The sequence below is a fragment of the Clupea harengus genome, chromosome 14 (assembly GCF_900700415.2).
Source record: "Clupea harengus chromosome 14, Ch_v2.0.2, whole genome shotgun sequence".
Classification (NCBI taxonomy): domain Eukaryota; kingdom Metazoa; phylum Chordata; class Actinopteri; order Clupeiformes; family Clupeidae; genus Clupea; species Clupea harengus.
In genome coordinates this window covers 25,265,223-25,285,715 of record NC_045165.1, presented here as the reverse complement: position 1 = coordinate 25,285,715, position 20,493 = coordinate 25,265,223, and the positions used below count along the sequence as shown (strand labels likewise).

Sequence of the window (20,493 nt, the reverse complement as noted above, 5' to 3'; positions counted from 1 at the left end):
TAAAAAACAACAACAGTTACATCAGTTGTTTGTCTGTGTTTTTGTTTACCCTTGGCCAAAGAAACTGGTTTGCTCAATTTTCACGGTGAAACTAGAGGGCCCATTCCAGGCTTTCCACCACCTTTTACAAGTGTCAAAACCGTGTAAGAGCGAGGACGCGCAAGCGCTCTGTTGGTAACTGTTGGAGCTGTATGTTGCGGAGCGTTGGAATCTGGTCTGAGTCTTGCTATGTGCTCAATTTAACCTTACTAGAATAGAAGATAAAATAGAAATAGAAGATTATGTAGGTACTGTATATGCTACAAGGTAGTTAGATATGCTGTCATAGAAATACTCAGCACAGTCAGGCAACCAAAATGTGCGAGGGGTTCTTTATTACCCCAGATTGCAACTAGCCTAAATTTGGTATAAACAGCGTGGTTGCACAACTGAACTTTGTACATAGCTAAAGTTCACGAATGAGTTGCAAGTCATGCTTGCTTATTGGCATACATGAAGGCATTGATCTCGATAATGACGATGCTGCCGATTGAATTCAGACTTAATTGTTATATTAATGCCCTCAGGGCATTGCTGCAAAAGAGCTCTGAGCTCAGTCAATTCTTCATGGATAAATAATGATGATGATGATGATATTATTGTTGCCTACCGCAGCATAACAGTTGAGTAGACTTACATTTCTTTATTGTGAACGCACTATCCAACCGTATTGCTTTTTTGCAGTTTTCCAAATCAACCAAAAGGTGGCGCTATATTTCTATATGAAATACTTGCTGCATCTGCCAAGAGTCAGTAAGACACTGTAATGCAGTCAGTGAAAGTGGTGGTTGTTGGGTCAGGAGTGGTGGGTCTGTCCACGGCAGTGTGCATCGCCGAGAACCTTCCCCACTGTTCCGTCACCGTCATCAGTGAGCGCTTCTCCCCTGACACCACCAGTGATGGAGCTGCAGGGATCTTATTTGCCTCTCAGTTTCCAGGTAGCAAATCTTTGACAGATCATGTAATTATTTTCTGTGCAACTCTGCCCAACAGCTGTGGTCTAGTGGTCATTTTTTTATGTCTACTGAAATAGCTGTTCCATCTTCTGAATGTAAGATGATTGACAATAGGGGTCTTTGACTCTTGACAGATATTCCTCTGGAGCGCCAGTGCCGGTGGTTCAAGGAGAGCTTTGATCACCTGCTGGCCATCGCCCAGTCCTCCGAGTGTGGGGAGGCAGGAGTCATTTTAAGCTCAGGGTTGGTTGGCAGAGAACTCTCGCCTTCTTTTGTATTTCTCCATGGTCCAAGATAATTAAGAAAAGATAAATTAAGGTTAACAATGGACTCCTTTAAAGGAGTCATCGTATGCCCATTTTACCACAAGTTGATATGGTTCGCCGTAATACCCATTCTTCTATCGTCTGCATATTTTTACCTTCAAGATTCTCCACAACTAGAATGGCTTTATGCACTTTAACAGATTCAAAATAGCATATTAAGTGTGTTATGTACTGTTAGCGTCCGGGGCAAGGATATATAATGCCATACTGCTTGTTATAACCTTTGGTTTTCACTGAGTTATGTGACCACTACCATGTAGTGGATCATTTACATATACAGCCTGTTTAATGAGTGATTGAGTGGTTTTATAACCCAGGTAATGTCTGATCTGTGAAGTTGCCAGGTCTTTAAGGAGGGGCCTGCTGAGAGGCCATTCTGGGCAGACTATGTCCTAGGCTTCTGCATCCTAAGTGAACGTGAGATGAAGAGATTCCCTGATCACAAGTTTGGCCAGGCTTTCACTACAGTCAAGTGCGAGTGCATCACCTACCTGCCCTGGCTGGAGAAAAGGTTTGGGCACTTCCACAGAAAGAAATCCAAGTGTAGGGTTACGTTTTCGAGCCGATCACTGTTCTGTCCCAAACATAGTTACACACATTGTTCATTTTGGTCATCAGCTGCACCCGTTGCATAGTTAGTTTCTCATTTACATCAATCAATCAGCTTTTTCAGTTTGATCTCATGAGATTCTTATAGTAATTGGAAAAAATCCTAACTCTGTTGTGCAGGTTTAGGAACGCTGGTGGTGAGCTCCAGCATGGGAAGGTCTCAGATCTTCAGCATCTGGCCGAGACCTATGACGTCATTGTGAACTGTTCGGGATTAGGGGCCCGCTCCCTGGTTGGGGATGCGAAGATGTACCCCATCCGTGGGCAGATTCTGAAGTTTCATGCCCCTTGGGTGAAGAACTTCATCCGTGACGGGGACGGGCACACCTACATCTACCCAGGGGTGAACAGCGTGACCCTGGGGGGAACACGGCAGGCCGGGGACTGGCGTCTAGACGTGGACACAGGTGACAGGGAAGGCATCCTTGAGCGCTGTTTCCGGATGGATCCCGCCCTCCATGGGGGACAGGTGGTGGGAGAGTGGGTCGGCCTGCGGCCAGGGAGGGAGAGCCCACGGGTGGAGGTGGAACGGCTGAAAACGGCAGAGGGCAGGGAAGTCCCACTGGTACACAACTACGGCCATGGGGGCTGGGGGGTCACACTGGCCTGGGGCACAGCACTGGATGCCCTGGGGCTAGTGAGGCAGTCTCTGCAGCAGCACCCCCCCATGGCCAGGCTGTGAACAGAAGGGACTGAGGTGTAGACATGTCAGCCCTTCATTGGCCTTTCCTCGGCAATATGGCCTACTTTAAATGACAAGTGTATACCATCATAACTGCTATAGCATAGTGATACAGTTCAATTCTAATAGGCTACACTAGCTGTGTTTCCATCCAACTTTTTAATGCACATTTTGACCATTCGATTAAGAAATCCTGAGATTCACATTAAATCTTTTAAGTCGACTAAGAAATCTATTCGCTAGAGGGGTTGGATTAATTTCTGATTAGCATAGCACGTAAAGCGGCTGCCTTCCATGTCCTTTTGATCACAAACGGCCTGGTTGGGAAGGCACGATCAGATGCTTTAGAACTTTGTTCACTCCCTGTCTTTGATTAGGTGAAATTGGCTGACTTGGTGGTGCTGTCCCTTATCTGAAAACGGCCTCGAGCTGGTGGAGTTCACTCTCCCACACTGAACTGTTCTGCAAACTGTTTTAAACTGATACAATACAAATGGTAATTAGGCAGACAGACCTAAACACACAAACGCTGTTTGTAAACCTGCTAATTTGTAAATCTTTCTGTGGACAATAATATGCCAATTTATTAAACTATTTGACCAGATAATCTACACTTTTTTAAACAGATTTTCAACAGAAATAGTGATTTTCTTCCATAGATATGAAATGTTCTTTAACACAAATCAGACATCACATTCCTTTATTTCACATTATACCCTCAATTAATTAAATCACATTTATTGTTCACATTGCTGTTTATTAACATATTATTATCCTCCTGATGTAAATGTGTAATTTCCTACCAATATGAAAATATGAAAAATAAGTGAAAATCAATTATTTACATATATGTATTTCACACAAATCATACTATTATGGGAACTCACCAGTTTTTCCTAAGACGTTCTTTCAGGTTGCCTGTTCTTTCACCTTTCAGGTGGAAGGTGACTGAAAGATTACATGTAATATGTTAACACTGACTGATCTATTGATTTTGGTCACAGTTAGCAGTTCAAACCAGGCCTACTGTAGTCAGTGTGAAGTCTGTATTGGACTGGAAATGAAGGACCAGACCCTAGTCATGTATGAAATCCAACTGCACATGGAAAAGCCAAAGTGTGAAGTGTAAGTCCTCCATCTCTTTCCCATGGCAATACTGACATGACGGGGTGGGGGGAGGTTTACTAAGAAAAAGCTAAGACAATGTTTTAACACATTAACCCTTGAATACTGAGACAAATATTCACATCATGAATAGGTGAAAAAGCTTACTGTGGTTGTAAAAAAAAATCAGGAGAGCTGCATATATTTTCTGACTCCTTCTTTCTATGAACTTCCTCTTCATAATAAGTTAATAATACTGTCACTTAAAAATATCTACCTCATTTTGAACAATCAACCTTTGATTTAGGCCACAGACATGTTCTGAACTGTTAAATGATGTCTAACAACAACTGGTGTTAAAAACATAGTTTTCTAATGTAGTATTGCTGAAACTTTGGAACAAAGTGGAAGTAGGCTTTTAAAAGCATTCAAGTAGCACTGTTCACCTAAAAGGCCTTTCTGCACTGGGGACCATCTGGAAATGTACTTGTTTTTCAGCTCTTTCCAATTTTCTTCTTCCCCTTCTGGATTTGAGAAGGAGTACTGACTACAGAGTAAACAGTTTCAGCATCCTGTTAAAGCTGGAACGATGTCTATTCTTCCTCCAAAGTGAAGTCCCTATCACTGGATAACAAACTATGGCAGAAATCAAAGCAGTGTATTATTACTAATGACAAGGCCAGCATGTCTGAATAAAAACCCAAACCCATTCAAAACGGCAGAATAAAGAGCAAGTTGTCTGCTCTACTTGAGGAACTATGAGGCAACACAACTACATCTGTGTTCTTTCCTGTACCTCTGTACGGTTCCCTCTCATTGTCAGACTACACATGTGAGGGTTGGCCCAGGAGATCTTTAACCGGTCCTTAGGACTGCTTAACTCAGTTGTGGCCTTCCTAGTTGTCGTCCTGCTCGTCCGTGTGCGTCCTGGAGGCAGGGTTGTGGTGGTGGCGTGAGGGACGTGGCCCGGAGTGCAGGCCCATCTTCCTCTTGGTGAGGTGAAACAGGTCTCGGATGTAGTTGTAGAAGATGTACTCGTACTCCATGCGCTGATACAGCACCTGAAGGGCCTCCAGGCTTGGGGTGTGCTTGCGAACGGTGCCCGTCAGGTTGCCCAGCTTCTTATACTCTAGAGATGGAAAAGAGTGGGGGGGAGAAAAGAGAAAGTATAAAACTGTAACACTGTTCTCTAAAACATGCCTATTCATCTTCAGTAATGCCATTTAACACGTTGTCACACTGCCAGCTTGGAAAAGTACTAGAGCACCGGTACAGTAAAGTTATTATTTACACACAAACACACACATATACGTATATATATATGCACAACTTTGCAATCTGACAGATCATTGCTAATTTGAGAAATTGGGCTCTCATTGATGTCACTGGTAACGAGCAAAGAGTCCACCATGCATGAACTAAAGCTAATTTAAGAGCTTGGCAAACTCATTAACCGAAAACATTGGTGGGTCAGTGCAATGCTCCCACATGCCACACGATAACTTTAGTTCATGTGTGACCGACTTTGCTTATTGCTCGTTGCCCTAAATGTAATTCTGGCACATTGAATGAGAAGAGGACCCACCAGGGCTCTTGTAGATGTTGAGCACATCAGAGAAGAAATGAGGCAGGAGGCGTTCCAGCAGCAGCAACACGTCCTCCAGCTCCTCCAGAACGCCCACCAGCAGGTAGTGTTCCAGAACATTCTGCTTGGCCTTCTCCAGAGCCCACTTACTCGGCTCCCTAGCAACAAGAAACAAAGGCACACATTTTTGGCCTCCCAAGAAACTGGGGAATCTATTACGGAACATCCCAAACCTGTGAATTGCGTAAATATTGAAGGTTTCTCAATAATACGCAAAACCTTGGTAAAGCTCAACACTGTAAAAACCCACTGGAGCATCCATGAAAAATGTTTTTGTCTTACCAAAGCTGCTGTGGAAGAGCTGATTTCACAGTACTGTCTGCAAACCGGCGCAAATCTTCCACTCACCTCAAATGCCCCGGCAACCAAAATAAACGCAAACAAACTCAGCTCACCTAGGTGATGAATCTTAGGCGGTAAATTTGGCTGTATTGACTCGCTAATTAACAGTCACTAAATATAAGGCGGCACTCATGAGTTTTGGCTGGGGATAGCTCTGGCAGTGGAGAGGGCTTTGGCAGGGAGAGGTCTCAGACAGCCTGGCGAGGGGTCTGGAGGCACAGGGGCTAATGCCTGACTATAACCTGCGCGTCAGGTGTGAGGAGATGATTTGTGCGCGAGTCTCACCTGCATTGCGGATGTTGTCCACAGAAATATGGGATGATGTAGAAGAGGCGAGGGTTGGAGCACTCTGGGTAATTTTCCAGGATACAGGTATTGATATCCTGAGACAGGAAAGATAGGTGTTAGTACAGAGGTTTTAAATGAGTGCTTGTTGGAGTTGAAACCTGCTAAATACAAACTAGAACAAAATAAATTCCACAGAGGAACCATTATAGGTTCTACTCAAGAGCCTATGTACAAGGATTCTGTGGAGAACCTTTTTGTGGTGCAAATAATGTTCTATGTGCAATCCCTTGGCCGTGCCTCCCGATGTATGAAGATTAGCTTGCTGTGTTCCTGTACCACAAGAGGGAGCAGTAGCTGAGCATATGTGTAGACAAGAACAGTCCCGCACTGGACCCGAACTCGCAACCTCGGACATTGAGAGGCGGGTGTGCTGGCAAAGACGCTAAAACCCAGTGGTTCCCAAGGTGTGAAGCGGGGAAGGGGAAGGGGGCGCGAGCTGAAGGCAAAACAAAATGAACGAGAACCCTATACAACCCACTAGTGATTAAAGTAGTATGGTAGTAATCTTACAGCATAGTAGCCTGTAACAGACCTATGGATGTTTGATTCGGCCAGATATGATTCGTTTTAAACAAGAAAATATGTTTAACTGGAAAAAGGCTTTCCAAATTGATGAAATTATATCGAAAATGTTTAACCTCTGAAATGGAGAAACAACAAAGAAAAGCTATGAAACAGCTGTGCATTTTTAATGCAAAAAAAAAAAAAAAACAGGTAATAAATAGGCATCTCAGTCCAGTTCGGTTATTTTCTTTTCATTGTATGTCACTAGGTTTACTCACTGCACAGCACTATACGCGCTGGCTAGCGTTCCATTCCCTAAACCCCACTCCCATAGATGTGTTCACAAGCACAGTCCGGCACCAGACTCAAACTCGTAATCTCGGGAATGGGAGGCGGGCATGCTAGCAAGGAGGCTTAAACCCATTGGTCCTAGCATCTGTCGCTAGCACATCTCTTAAGGTGCCGGGGAGTGAGGCAGCACTGTACCCGCTGGCTACCGTTACATATGGAGGCATTCAGCCCAGGAGCTGCCACAGGACTATTTCCTGCCCAAAGTAAACAAGAGCAGGCTCCAGAAAAAGACTCCTGGGACATGAATACCCTCTATATGAGAAACATCACAGGTACGGCTTGTCGTCAGAGTCCCAGATCATTTGTGGTGATGGCTTTCAGAGATTTCCAAGCAATTTGAATAAAGCCAACAAGTAAACATAATAATAGAAATATTTTCTGACATGAGCAACAGGGATAACATTCATCCTCAGACATTATGCTAAATTAAAATTACTGAGAGGAGTTTTTGATTTTACTTCACTGCTAACACTAACATGGTATATTTCCCTTCCCCATACCCTTGTAAAAAACCATCTTCAAAATCTATGAATGTAAAGCTTAGAGTGTATCCTGTTTGGTTCTGAATGTAAGTTGTGTATGAATTAAGGAATAAGTAGAACAGGAAGATGGAAAGAAACTGCTGGTCAGTAAATTCTCGAGGCCATCTATTCTAGATGATCTTTCTGCAGTAGCAAGACCATGAAGCAGGAAAGACTCACTAGGTATCTCTCCTCATCTTTCATCCCAGGTGTCCGCACCAAGTGGTTCTCTTCCCCACGCCAGTCCCCAAAGCGCCGGAAGAAGTAGTTGGATAGGAAGCGGTTTATGGGGTCTCTGATGATGTTGATGTACACTGGCTCATCTATCCTGAACCTGTAGAATACAGGCATGGAGGTTTCGTTTGTTGTGAACTTCAATGTCAACAAAGCAGACTTCAATACCTGTAGAATATCTGTAGTCTAAACGTTTGCATTAAATCATATTTTAAAGGAAATTGATTCAATATTTTAGAACAGTGTTTCGTAACTGGCGGGTCGCAACCTAAAGGTGGGTCACAGTCATTGTGAATGGTTCCCGGGTGTCTGTGTTCCTTCAGAACTTTAATGACTTTTGTAGAAACTATATGAACAACATGTGAAAAATATATTTAATTTTGAAATGAAAAACTACGGCGTCTCCGTAGTTCCCATGCCTAGATCAAAACGAGAACAGAGATTTCTCTGAGAGAAAGTTCTGCAAGAGTGGCAGATGCATAGCCTGTACTGTATGAGAGTCCAAAGTGTCGGTTGGAGTAGTGCTGTGTGAATGGAGAGCTTCGACCTACCAGCCGTCTATAGGGATGCCACTGGTGGGCTAGTCGAATCTGTTATAGTTGAATATGTTACATGCAGTTTTGTGTGTGGTAAAGAAATCAACATGTATTGTAATTTGATGAAGAATATAAATGTGAAGTTTGAATCATGGCCAAAAGGTGGAGCTTAAATGACTTAAAATCCCTATGATGTCAGACTTAGGTTAATATGCTATGAATGCAGGGATAAAAGTAGGCTCTATTTTTATGTTTATTTCATGGTTTGAATTCTATTAAATCTGGGTGGCGACTTATAATGAGAAATGGGAAGTCGTGGGTCCCAAGGCCAGAACAGTTGAGAAACAGTCTTAGAGGACAGTCACATGAGTAGTCAAAATTATTGAAAAATCTGTTTAGATAACCTGGTAAAGTTGAGAAAATGTACATGTCGAGTGTACAGGAACGGCTGTGGTATGTCGCTGATGTTTCTTATGAGAGTCGCCTAAAACAGAAAAACACATCAAACAAAGTCAGTTATACTCACTTTTAAACCTAAAAGTCATACACACTGATGAAAGATTAAAACTTTGTGAGAGCCCTATGTGAAACCTTAGCTTGTATCACTATGAAAGATATTAAGATCCTTCAGACAGCCTTAAGATCGCTCAGATTCAACTATGCTAGAACTGAGGCGTGTACCTGCTCATGTTTGGTGAGTCTGGTCTTGTTGTGGATGTCAGAGGAGACCAGTGTGTACTGGTGGCGGTCAGCCAAGATGCGCAGCAGCAGGACGATGGTGCGACTGCCACACTTCCCCACACGGTTGTACACCACCCCCCTGGGGAATGGCAGCACCTGCAACACCACACGCATCAGTGCTACGGACAAGTCCGTGTGGGCCAGAGATACTGAATCTGGGGTCACCATTGTCACAGTGCTACTGAGCCCAAGGTTTCAAGAGATACTGTATAACACAGCACTTAAAGATATTGGTTAAATGGGAAGATATTAGAGCAAAGGTGTAAAGAGAGCTTGGAAAAAAGTCAGCTAATACTATGTCATTAGACATTACATGATCAGTCTATGGCTAGAAAAACGAGGCTGTTAACATTTGTATTAAGAGTGAGTGAGGCACTTACTTTGGGGGCTATGGGTCCATGATCATCTGTAAACGTAGACTGTCCTGTGAGGGAGGAGTTGGTAGAATTATGTCATGCCTGGAAATCAGCCCAGACTCTCATCTTAATGTGTTTTTAATAGACATGCTTCAGACACCACCAATCATAGCACAACATTTGTGTTGGCTCGCCGACAGACAAAAATAATTTCCAAATGTCACATCATTAGCATTTTGTTATATTCATAACTCTGCAGGAGACATTTGTTCTGGACACAGAGATGCACAAAGACTAAAATCTTGTCCACAGTCTCATAATATATTATCTTTCATTCACCTCGCCGGAGAGAAACGTCTGTCAGCACAGACGTGCACAAAGCCAAAAACTACACAGGGAAATCCACTGACTTCTAAAGCAGTTATGTGCAGGGAACCCTATGCTGATGATGGCAGATATCCCCTTGTTTGACTGACAAAACACACCTAGATTATAAATCAGTGCTTCTGCTTCTTCTAAAATAACATTTCTAATAAGTATCATTATGCCTATCGCTTAAGCTACTGGAAGGATCATATTATGTGTATTGGCCAAGGATCTGAAGTTAAAGAATTTGGGGACAATCAAATAATACAGTGTTATCAGCCAATGGTGCATGGCCTTGGGGGTGTTTAGCAAGGCTCAAGATCCCACCGACCCTTGCATGAAAAATAGCTATCTTACTTCTCTCAGACAAAACAGCAAATTATTCAACTGACAAACATAAAAAACTGTATTTTTAATAATAGTACAATGTTTGCTGTTCAGCTTGGTCTGTAGGGCTATCTGTTATTTCCATACCTTTACACCTTCCTGACATTTCATCAGGGTATATGGTATATGACAGTATTTGTGTTTTTAAAAATGTGGAAGCCGTAGAAGCTACCGTAGGCTAATACCTTGATACCGCCCAATGGTATTTGCTGTCAGATATGCTTATTTGTGTTTTTATAGAGAGATTTTATAAAATTGATTTAAAATGTATTCAATGTTTGAAATGTCCAATCTCCTCTGAAATTCCGAGGAAATATTTAAAAATAAAAGAATATGTCGAGAGATGTGAGTTTGAGAGGTGTGAGCGTTTGCCAACATTAATAATAAAGAAAGTGTGAGGTGACTCAGAACTACAGAGCCTGACACATCTTGCTCTCATATAAACACATCGGATGTTGCCTAAGCTGAACTTGTGGCCTTTTACCTTCAGTGAAAAGAGGGTTTTCTACATTTTGCCCTTGATGGAATGCATCATGGAATTAGGGCCCCCATAGAGCACCTCTGTCAGGCCAGAGTCTGGGGCAACAGAGGGGGCTTACCCCAAAGCCCTGCCTTCGTCAACACCCCAGCTGGGCAGGCGCATGCTGATCCGAGGGGTAACTGAGCACAGGCCATCTCTCCTACTCCTCCATATCAGACGGGGCAGCACATTAGACAGAGGACAGAGTGCATGCAGTGTTGATGTGCCAAAGTCGCTCAGCGTCTTCTTAATACCGACTTGTTGATTTTCGCAAGTAATATATTTGGGTGGTGGATCTGAGAGGAATGAATCCTCATGATTCTGAGTTGGGGTGGAGGTGGGGTTTAACTGTGTGTGTGCGGGTGGAGGGGCTCTCTGCTCTGAGTAGCTGTATTATATAATCTCATTCAGCTTTCTTGAGGGGGGGTTGTCCCGCCAGTCAGCCAGGGTGGATTTTTCCATGGGTCAGTGGAGACTTTCCGAAGGCGCAGCTCTAAATGAAATCATTACTGGATCTGAGGCTGAAGACAGAGAGTTCACTTTTTATCTGGAGACTGCCAGAGACCAACAGGAAATGAGCTCTGATCTGGTTTACACCCCACATGCTTCGGCTAGCCACTCTGGGTGAATTATGCAGAAGAATGGAATTTGACATGGAATACAAACTTTGGAGCTGGTTTTTATTGGTGTTAGGCAACCAACAGACTGAGAGCGCAGGTGCTCTACTGACTCTGTCAAAGAATGGAGTTCATATCGGGTGATTACGACTTACTGCTACACATTTGTGTTCTTTTCAACGGACCATTAATGTCCATTATATACCAATAAAAATGATCCCAATGTGTTAAAGTGACTGAATTTACACAGCAGTTACTAGTTTTAATAGTGTACAACATAGATTTTTTTTTTTTGCACTACAAATGTCTAACTGTAATGCAAATGATAACAAACAACCGTGATACAAGCAATACAGCCAACACATGATTCTGTGGTACAAGGATGGACTCCATGAAATACTAAACAGATTCTCCCTCCATCATTTTAGTATACACAGAGGTAGTGTCACCAGGAGAGGTTTTGTGTGCACTTCAAGCTACTGACAGCACATACTGACCAACTGGTTGCCCATGAGGGGCCACAGACCTGGAAAGAACCCAGGCCAGGTTATTCAGGGATATAGTGCTTTGAGGAAATGAGACTGGTTTGGTAAGAGGAGGCTACTGGTTGACCAAGTAGCTGAGAACTGTGTGCACCTGATCTCATAACTTGTGCTGGGAGATATAGGTGTAGACTGATGGCACTTAATGAATTCACAGTTGATGTGATGACTAACTGTTCTTACTGAGCTTCAACCGTTAGAGGAATCCAGTTTTAACATACACACATTTTGCTTTTCTCTAAGTAACGTATACAACTGTGTTGAAATCCCACTCATTTCAGATGTTTCTGAAATTCTCTGAACCGTTACAAAGAGATGGTGGACCCACGCCATTTATGTGTGCTTCCAGGGAATCAAACCCAAGACCTTGGTAAAACGTTAATCATTTTTATCACCACAACACAGTCCTGGACTCTCTTACACCTATGGGAATCAAAGATTCCTAATCCCACGCACACATTCAGAGAGAGAGAACTAATACGATTTGACAAATGCAGGTAGTCTTCAACTAATACGACTAATACAAAAAGAAAATAATTTTCTTTAGCTTACTATTACAGTAGGGAATGGGTGCTCGTTTATTATGTTATTAGATGAATTACTATCTATTAAAGTGAAGTCTCAAAACAACAATTTCTGAATAATTTAACACCGACATCATCTGTCTGATTTCCCCTCACCATCTTTCTCTTTCTCTTTATCCTTCAGGCGAATAAAACCAAATACGCGTGTAATACACTACCCTAATTTGTGGTCACCCAACATCTCTCTACACTAGACTGAACTACTTTAAGCCTACCGCCAAACTGTTCTTTGTAATCCACCTCAGGTAATCTATGCAGACCCAAAAATATTAAATATTCTGTGCGTATAGCCTACGTGTACAGTCCCCAACACAAACGGCCCTTTATTCAATAAAACGTGATTTCGTCACTTTGAAGGGGGCACCCCTACCAATAAGCACTGGAACTTGAAACGTTCATAACGTGGATATGGTTGAATTACCAACAGTAAACCAAATGAATTGTTTAGAGTTCATCCTTACCGAAATAATACCGGATATCTTGGAGAAGGTTGGGAGGCCCACCGTTTAGTTGCCAACAAAGTGAACCCAAACAGAACAGGAATAGTGCTGTCAAGCAGAAGCTAAAGTCCCGCCGCGAGATTCGGAACAAAATAACGGCCAGCCAGTTACTACCTCTCTTGTTCTTCCCTCGGTTGTGGTTAGCTTGATGTTTATGAATTGGATTGTTGCCTATATTCTTCATCATATCATCATCACTCGCAGTCGTAGTCAATGATGGTCCCCATTCGAAAGCTCCGGAGAGGTTTCACCGACATCAACACACCTACTGCCCGTCGAAATTGAATGACATATAACCTGATGCTCTACCACGTTGAGAGGTGGTTCTTCGTTTAAGAAACTGTAGGGTTCCTTCATCATTCACTATTCAAGAGCAATGTGGCGGTGTCGAGTTTCAAGTCCCAGCGGATAAACCAGATGACTCAAAGCGCGCAACTTTTGACCCGCCTGGAACCTGGAGAAAGGGAGACACCTACTGGCAAAGCACAACTTCATGTTGAATTCTCACCTGGGTTTCTGTGGTCAACAGTCTTCAGAACATTTGAAACCGATCTCAAATGCTTTAAAATGGCTTTTATTTGAGACTGAGAGATATGTCACAGCGTGTAATTGGTCATGAAAATGAAGATGCTAAATTATAAACAACTGTAGATCAAAATAATGCCTGACGAAAATCAGTATTTGTACTGGTGTGATCTAGATACAAAATACATGATGAGCAAATAAATAAGTAATCAACTGCATCTTTTTTAATTTATTGAACTATTCTGATTGTGAGAGCATCTGTTTAACGTAGCACTTCTTAAACTACATGTCTTCCATATTTTTGTAAAGATGTTTGAATTCATTTAGGCTCTCACTTTGCTACAAAAAGGCATCATGTACGTTACTATCAAATACAATTCAGGTTTTCTATTATGGTCTGCCATCGCTTAAACACTGGACAGTGAAGGAAAAAATGTAGCCTACACAGAAAAGCTGGCCAACACATTCTAAAACAAATGCAGTGATTGACATCACCTTTTCCTAAAACTGCACAATTACAGTGGTTAAATATGCAACAATTACACATTTATGAAAAATCTCTGTGATTTAGAAATAGTTTTAGATTTTGTCTATTCCATGGTTAGTAAGACGTTGAATACTATCAGACACAGTCGTCAATCAGTCCTACAGGATGTAATGAGTAAAGTTCCTCATGACCGTCAATGAAAAGCATTCTTCCTTTCACAAGTGCTACTGGAAAAGTTTCTGAACTGGAAACAAAAACACATCTTTGCTTTCTCCAGTTGTTGCAATGAAGAATATGCTTCTCTTAAGGTGAGCCTCCTGCCAGGGCAAATCAGTCATTCTTCAGGGGAACTCCTCATATCATAAACCCAAACTGTGTTTATTAACAAGTCAGCTTGAGACCATTCTGCCCATAATGTCACTGCAAAATGCCTCCTTAACATCTGTCTCTGGCTGTATCTGCAGTCCATGGGGTTCAGATGATGACCAGGAAGAAGATATACAGTTTAAAAAAATGTTACGGTAAAATTTCAACACCACAGATCATTTTTTGAACATGCTGACATCGCTGCCTTAATTGAGCTACACATGAAGGTCTATCTTGAGTCTGCTGGAGGAACTCTGGGATTCTTTGCAGTTGTATGGGTGCTGGCAGTTGCTTTTTGGGTAGTGAACACAGCATCACTGATAGGTTTAATTGAGTAAGAGGGCTCCAAACAAGGTGATCTCTGTGCTATGCTCTCAGGGTGTAGGCTTGAGGCAGCTGGGAATCCTGGAGCCTACATGGGACACACCACGGACAGCCCTTTGGATGGGATCTGGGAGAGGGAGGAGATAGGGTAGAAATACGGATCAGGAGCAGATCAGGGAAACATGCGAAGTGATCAGATAAGGCAGAGGCAGAATCAGAATGAAACCCACAGATAAAGAAATGGTCTACTTCAGTTCTGCTGCGTGGGCACGGATTAATTAAGTGCAGGCTGACTCATTTACCAAACATTCACAACTATGATCACATCAAACACTAAATATTGTCAGTGCCTGCCCTGTACAACCACAAAATGGAACAAGATGATCTCAGAAGACAGAGCATTTCCATCTGGATTTATTTATAAACCAATCTAAGAGGCATTGTTTAAACATTTTACTGATCCAGGCCTATTGTCTTCTTAATATTCAATTTAAGAAATGTAATCTTTAAAGCTTTACTCTGTGGTTTAATATACTATTATCTTCAGCTGTCTCATCCTCATTATTTTGCAGGCCCACTATCACACAATATACATATATATATTAATTTATCTGAGTCACAGGTAGGAGCAGTGCATGACGCATCTCTTACAGCCATACGATGCTCCTTGTGAAGCTGCTGGACTCTGATGTGGTCCATGACCCTGGCTGTGTCACCCAGAGCCTCGCTGAACTCCTCAGCATACCTCTGGACCAGAGTAAGGGGAATCCCACAGCGACCATGCTGCAGGGGTTTAAGACCATACATGAACACTATGAGCAGGACTAATAAGACAGTAATGCTTATGGGATTACTGCTCACAATATCGTAAACAATGATGCATTCAAAATGACTCTCAAGACCTTCTGACAACACATTTTCACACTCAGATATAAAGTTTAAGTGTTAACGTCCAAAACATTTTCTATCAAATAAGATGAAGCAACATTGTTTTGTATTGTGTCCCACATCTCTGTACCTTGTCAGAGTATGGCTCCTCAGTGAGGCAGATCCCCTCCGATGCCAGCTTTTCCTCCACGAGAAACTCCAGGTGTCCCATGGTGCCCTGAGTGCCCCTCTTGCCTGCACCTGGCAGCTTCCTGTGTGTTGGAGATCCTGGGGTGAGGGGTGGCTGAGGAGCACAGGCCAGATCCACAGCGGAGCCGAGGTTCTCAGATGTCCTGGAGCTTGAGGTGCTGTTCTGGCGAGCAGTGGTGGGATCTTCAGATGGTTTGGAATGTACAGCGGTGTGGTGAGTGGCAGGACACTGCTGAGGGCCCCTGGCTGGTGGCTGTATTGAGCTTCTACTGCTGGGCAAATAGTCTTTGGGTTTAGCAGGAATCGGGGGCTTGGTGCCCCTTTGGGTGTGGGGCTTCTTAGATGGTGGTGTGACTGTGATGTGAGCCTGACGGACCTCCGTGGAGTTGGTGACCTGAGCAGGTGATGAGGCATCAAACTGTTCAGGTGCCACAGGGCTGTGGGGACTATGGGGCAGACTTCTCAAAGGCCGCTGTTCCGCTGCTGATGGAGGGGGCATCTGAACCAGCTTCTCAGGCGGCTGCCCTTCACAAACCAGTTCCACAGCACAAGGGACTATAAACTGTGATGGTTGGGTTGTTTCGGGTAAGGAAGGGGCATTTGGCTGCACCCTTTCTGTTGATTCAGACTCAAAAGTTGCAGTTGAATGTTTCAGCTCCGTGTCACATGACAAGGATGTGCTAGCATGCATTGGTTCATCTGTTTGAGATGCACAAGCTGCAGTGAACTGTGTTGGTTCTGCTACTTCACATGCAATGGGTGCACTGGCTTGTGTTGGTTCTTCATGTTCAGATGAACAAAGCACGCTGGGCTGTGATGGTTCCACTGGCTCAGAGACACAGTTTGCAGTCGGCGCTGGTAGTTTGTCTATTTCATACACAAAGGCTGTACTGACGTGGGTTGGTTCCTCTCTTTGAGACCCAAAATGAGTCTCTTCTGCTGGTCCAGGTGCACATGTTTCGTGGGCCTGACTTGGATCTTCAGTTTCAGATGCTGAGGGCACTTGTGTTGCCTCCACTGATTCCCATGCTGAGGGCACAGGCAACAGGACTGGCACCATAGCCTCAGACACACATGGTGCAGTCACCTGTATGAGTCCCACTTTCTCACATGGAGATGGGGGGACCAGCTCTGTGGCTTCAGCTGGTTCTGCTGGTTCCTGCTCCTCTGTGCTGCCACACGGCTCTCCCTGGAGCTCCCTGTCCTGGTGGACCTCCTCCAGTGCCTGGTAGCACCTCCTGAACCCTAAAGCTGCATGGCTTCCCAGGGAGTCCAAGCTCTGGCTGAGGGTGCCGGCTTCCATCATGCGGTCGTCCACTAGGCCCTGCAGGGTTGCTATGCGGGGAGGGAGGGAGTTGGGTCTCTGCTCCTGCCCAGGAGGAGTGAGGCTTGGGTGGGTCAGGGGGAGGCTGGGGGACTCGGGGGAAGGAAGGTGGCTGGACTCGAACCCTGACGAGGACCTGCTTAAGTAAGATGTCTTTTTGCTCCTCCCTATGAAAAAAGCAGTTGTGTGCAGAACATATAATTGTCTCAACCAGAAGCATCAAAGTATTATTTCAGTCACTAACTTCTGAAAACGACATGAACTACAGTAACCATGGAGTCAGCTGTAGGTGTATTGCAGCCAGAAGAGCATGCTTTGATGTGCAGAAGAAAGCAGATGTAAGATGGCAGACTTGGAGTGCAGTATAGATGTGCAGATGTGAAGTAGCATGTCTAAGTTAATGTGCGACTGACACAGGAGCCATTGAGGAGATAAAAGAAGCAGGCCGCCAGACAGATGAAGGACAGAGCAGTTTATTACAGACTCTCCTAACTGAGATGACAAGAGGCACACCTCTCTCAGCACTGTTCCCCCAAAACACAGGTCCCCTCAGTGCATGCTTAAGAGCTTTTAGCCCGAACTAGGTTCTGTCTCATTGGATCTTCCAATGTCCAATTACTGACAGTCTATGGTACAGTTTGAACCACCATGAGAATAGGCTGCTACAGGCTATTAGTATTTGCTCTGTGGTGAGAGACTCTAACAGTAGCTGTTAACACAACCCCTTAACTCAACTAACTCCCACCTGCATGACGAGTACAGTATCGTTTTTTTGTTGTTTTTTTTAGTAAATATAACTATCTCCTTTTGAATGGTTGCATATATTGTAACATACATCTTTTTTAGGCACATCATAGGATATTGTGCAAGAATAAATATTTTCCACTTGAAAAAAAATATACACACAAAGATGGCCGAAAGAAAAAAATGAAAATGAACAAGCATGGAACACAGACATGTCAACTCTGCACAGAGGCACACTGACATTCACAAGAGCACCATAGAAACTAGGGAGTTATGAAGACTAAATCCAAGCAAAATTAAGTTAAAAAATGTTTTACTGGCAATGAGTAAGTTAAGTATAGAGTCTTTTGTTTTCCCCCCACACTATAGTTTTTTAGTCACTCGTGTTTTTCAGCACTACCACAAAGATCAGCAAGTGCCCACACCCCCAACTCCCAAACCCACCCCTCCCCCTGCATACTCCCCAAAAACCCTTCACGGAACACACAAGACAAGTTCATACTGCTGGAGTTCTGAGCTTCTCTAAAAGCCCCCTGGTCCCTTGAGAACTGGGCTGAGAGATGGGCATGCTTGCAGATGAGCGATGGAGCACAGAGTTTGGATGATGACCAGGTGGCAGAAGAGAAGAGCGGGACTCCTCTCCTCTGTTATCGCAGATATGAAAGCAGAGGAAACGGGACAGAATGGCAAAGAGATGAGGCTTCGGAGGAGAGGGTAGAAAGAGGGGGAGAGAGAAAGAGAGAGAGAGAGAGAGAGAGAGAGAGAGAGAGCGAGGGACAGCTAGGTGCGGCAGTGGCAGCAGCACAGAGAAGGTCAGCGGTAGGTCGTCGCCTTTGGCTGCTGAGGCATGGTGACCCGCTTCAAAGGTCGAAAGGTCACAGGGGTTTCACGAGCGACGCAGGCTGTCGTTACCGTTCTCCAGGTGCTCGGTGCTCTCGTAGCAGCCGGAGTCGCGGGGGGAGTCACCGGCGGGGACGGGCCCCTCTAGAAGCAGCTTCTCCTGGGAGCCGCTCGAGCCTCCTGCCCGCTCCGGATCACTGTTGCCTGGAAAATGAGACAGTTATGGTTGACACAACCACATCTATTTGCAGACATCTGGTCTGTATGCATTCTATAGAAAACATCACAGAAATGGATGACAATCGGGTGTGAGTGCTTATGGAGGCTTCATGGACAAGTTCATGTCATATGATGTTTTCAGTGGTTATCTGCACAACTTTATGGACAGGCTCTACTTCAGGGCCACTTTGTGCTGCAGCAAACTGCTGTGGTTTAAGAGTTCTAAAATGGATGCTGCTCTGATGAACACAAGGCTGCTGTTTTAGTCTGTCAGTCGACCTGTGTGGTCAGAGTGAACGTGCACTTTCACTTCTGATGACTGCAGAAACGGCTTACCAAGAAAAGGAACACAAACAGCTTCACAGTCAATACAGTTCTTACGAGGTTGTTCATAATCTGTATTCTGCACAGTAGATTGGTTCCACATTGAGCTTGCCGTCACGTGCACAGTGTGTGTGTGTGTGTGTGTGTGTGTGTGTGTGTATGTGTATTTGTGTGTGTGTGTGTGTGTGTGTGTGTGTGTGTGTGTGTGTATGTGTATTTGTGTGTGTGTGTGTGTGTGTGTGTGTGTGTGTGTGTGTGTGTGTGTGTGTGGGTGTATGTGCACGTGTGTACTTACTGTCGTACTCCTGCAGTAGCTCTACAGCAGTCATCAGCACAGCTTTGTGCTGGGGGTCTCTGATATTGAGCTCTTCCAGGTCCTCCTCCTCCAGAAGCTTGAAGGTGTCCAGGTCCTCATAGCCATTGAACATGAATGTCGGCATGTGTTCCTGAAGGAAGAGACACCAAATCAACCAATCCAATAGCCATACTTACATGGTTATGCCATTCTATATTAGAAAATATTACAGGTCTTGTCGACAACCGATCTCCCCCAGAAACAACAGTGTTGATACAGTAAGACATCCATTAAAAAGACGTAATGGAAAATTTTCAAGGATCTCAAGGTGTCAGTTATGTGGAGGTTGGTGACAAGCTATGCTAATGTTTAGATTAAAGTCACTGTTATTGTTATTGAGTGCTGTCGTCATGGTTACTTTGAGGTTGATGCGCTCCAGGAGCTCCTCCACGGAGGTGGGCTTGGGCGGACGGGCCTTCCTCCTCCTGCGGCTGCTCTTGCGGGGCTTCTCCTCCTCGCTCAGCACGTCCACGTAGATGAACTTGAACGTGCCCACTTTGTTGTTCAGCAGACCCATCCACGTGCCCATGGGCGGCTTGCTGATGATGTCAATCACGTCTCCTTTCTGTGGAAGAAAATGGCAGCACGTTGGTATGCACACATCAGAAAACACACCAGGTACTCCAGCAGTTCAGTCTTACTTTACAGACCAGCCCTGGTAGGTGCAACAGACATGAATATAGTGAATTGTACCCCAGTATGATCATTGCAGCCATTAGCTATGCAGTCAGAAACATTAAGCACTGATAAATTAAACTAATGATAAATCGAATATGTATAACTTAACTGTGTCCATCCCTCTTCACTAGTAATTAATGTAAATTCTTCAATGGAATGCATTGGTATGTATTTAGCAGATAGCGCTAGTCAGTGGAGGTGTTGATGACTGGACAGAGCCCCTACTTCAGGGCCACTTTGTGCTGCAGCAAACTGCTGTGGTTTAAGAGTTCTAAAATGGATGCTGCTCTGATGAACCCAAACGCTGCTGTTTTAGTCTGTCAGTCGACCTGTGTGGTCAGAGTGAACGTGCACCTTCACTTCTGATGACTGCAGAAACGGCTTACCAAAAAAAGGAACACAAACAGCTTCACAGTCAAT

At 44.1% G+C, this 20,493-nt stretch overlaps 3 protein-coding genes across 10 annotated transcripts in view; 1 reads left to right on the top strand and 2 right to left on the bottom strand.

Annotated features, from left to right (window-relative positions):
- Positions 1 to 49: 49 nt before the first annotated feature.
- Positions 50 to 3,216, top strand: ddo (D-aspartate oxidase). 3 transcript variants are annotated; one of them, XM_031580646.2, is made up of 5 exons: positions 50 to 174; positions 724 to 977; positions 1,130 to 1,238; positions 1,659 to 1,832; positions 2,051 to 3,216. In XM_031580646.2, exons 2-5 carry the CDS (start codon positions 806 to 808, stop codon positions 2,610 to 2,612), a joined length of 1,017 nt encoding a protein of 338 aa, XP_031436506.1. In that variant the 5' UTR covers positions 50 to 174; positions 724 to 805; the 3' UTR covers positions 2,613 to 3,216. The 3 variants fall into 3 exon arrangements, with proteins under 3 accessions (XP_031436506.1, XP_031436504.1, XP_031436503.1); XM_031580644.2 differs by having other exon boundaries at positions 54 to 189; XM_031580643.2 differs by having other exon boundaries at positions 54 to 214.
- A 79-nt stretch (positions 3,217 to 3,295) lies between these two features.
- Positions 3,296 to 13,211, bottom strand: LOC105895710 (uronyl 2-sulfotransferase). Its single transcript, XM_012822387.3, has 8 exons — positions 12,772 to 13,211; positions 9,319 to 9,362; positions 8,879 to 9,034; positions 8,602 to 8,681; positions 7,608 to 7,761; positions 5,989 to 6,086; positions 5,302 to 5,459; positions 3,296 to 4,845 (listed from the first exon to the last, which is right to left on the bottom strand). The coding sequence occupies exons 1-8, from the start codon at positions 12,995 to 12,997 to the stop codon at positions 4,613 to 4,615; spliced, it is 1,149 nt and encodes a 382-aa protein (XP_012677841.2). The 5' UTR covers positions 12,998 to 13,211; the 3' UTR covers positions 3,296 to 4,612.
- A 157-nt stretch (positions 13,212 to 13,368) lies between these two features.
- sash1b (SAM and SH3 domain containing 1b) overlaps positions 13,369 to 20,493 on the bottom strand; it is an 85,124-nt gene continuing 77,999 nt past the window's right edge. For all 6 annotated transcript variants that reach the window (XM_031580635.1, XM_031580637.1, XM_031580639.2 and 3 more), the window contains 6 exons: positions 19,754 to 19,960; positions 19,336 to 19,486; positions 18,570 to 18,701; positions 15,531 to 17,080; positions 15,164 to 15,295; positions 13,369 to 14,639 (listed from right to left, as the gene is read on the bottom strand). In XM_031580635.1, coding sequence (XP_031436495.1) covers positions 14,601 to 14,639; positions 15,164 to 15,295; positions 15,531 to 17,080; positions 18,570 to 18,701; positions 19,336 to 19,486; positions 19,754 to 19,960 — 2,211 coding nt within the window. In that variant the 3' untranslated portion in view covers positions 13,369 to 14,600. The remainder of the gene's footprint in view (positions 14,640 to 15,163; positions 15,296 to 15,530; positions 17,081 to 18,569; positions 18,702 to 19,335; positions 19,487 to 19,753; positions 19,961 to 20,493) is intronic.

Excerpts from the sequence above, each read along its gene's own strand:
- ddo (XM_031580646.2), top strand. The coding sequence starts at position 806 with ATGCAGTCAGTGAAAGTGGTGGTTGTTGGGTCAGGAGTGGTGGGTCTG. Across the intron at positions 978-1,129 it reads ATTTGCCTCTCAGTTTCCAG|ATATTCCTCTGGAGCGCCAG; the intron begins GTAGCAAATCTT and ends GACTCTTGACAG. Across the intron at positions 1,239-1,658 it reads GGAGTCATTTTAAGCTCAGG|TTGCCAGGTCTTTAAGGAGG; the intron begins GTTGGTTGGCAG and ends TGATCTGTGAAG.
- LOC105895710 (XM_012822387.3), bottom strand. The coding sequence starts at position 12,997 with ATGATGAAGAATATAGGCAACAATCCAATTCATAAACATCAAGCTAAC. Across the intron at positions 9,363-12,771 it reads AGATATCCGGTATTATTTCG|GACAGTCTACGTTTACAGAT; the intron begins GTAAGGATGAAC and ends CCTCCCTCACAG. Across the intron at positions 4,846-5,301 it reads CAACATCTACAAGAGCCCTG|AGTATAAGAAGCTGGGCAAC; the intron begins GTGGGTCCTCTT and ends TTCCATCTCTAG.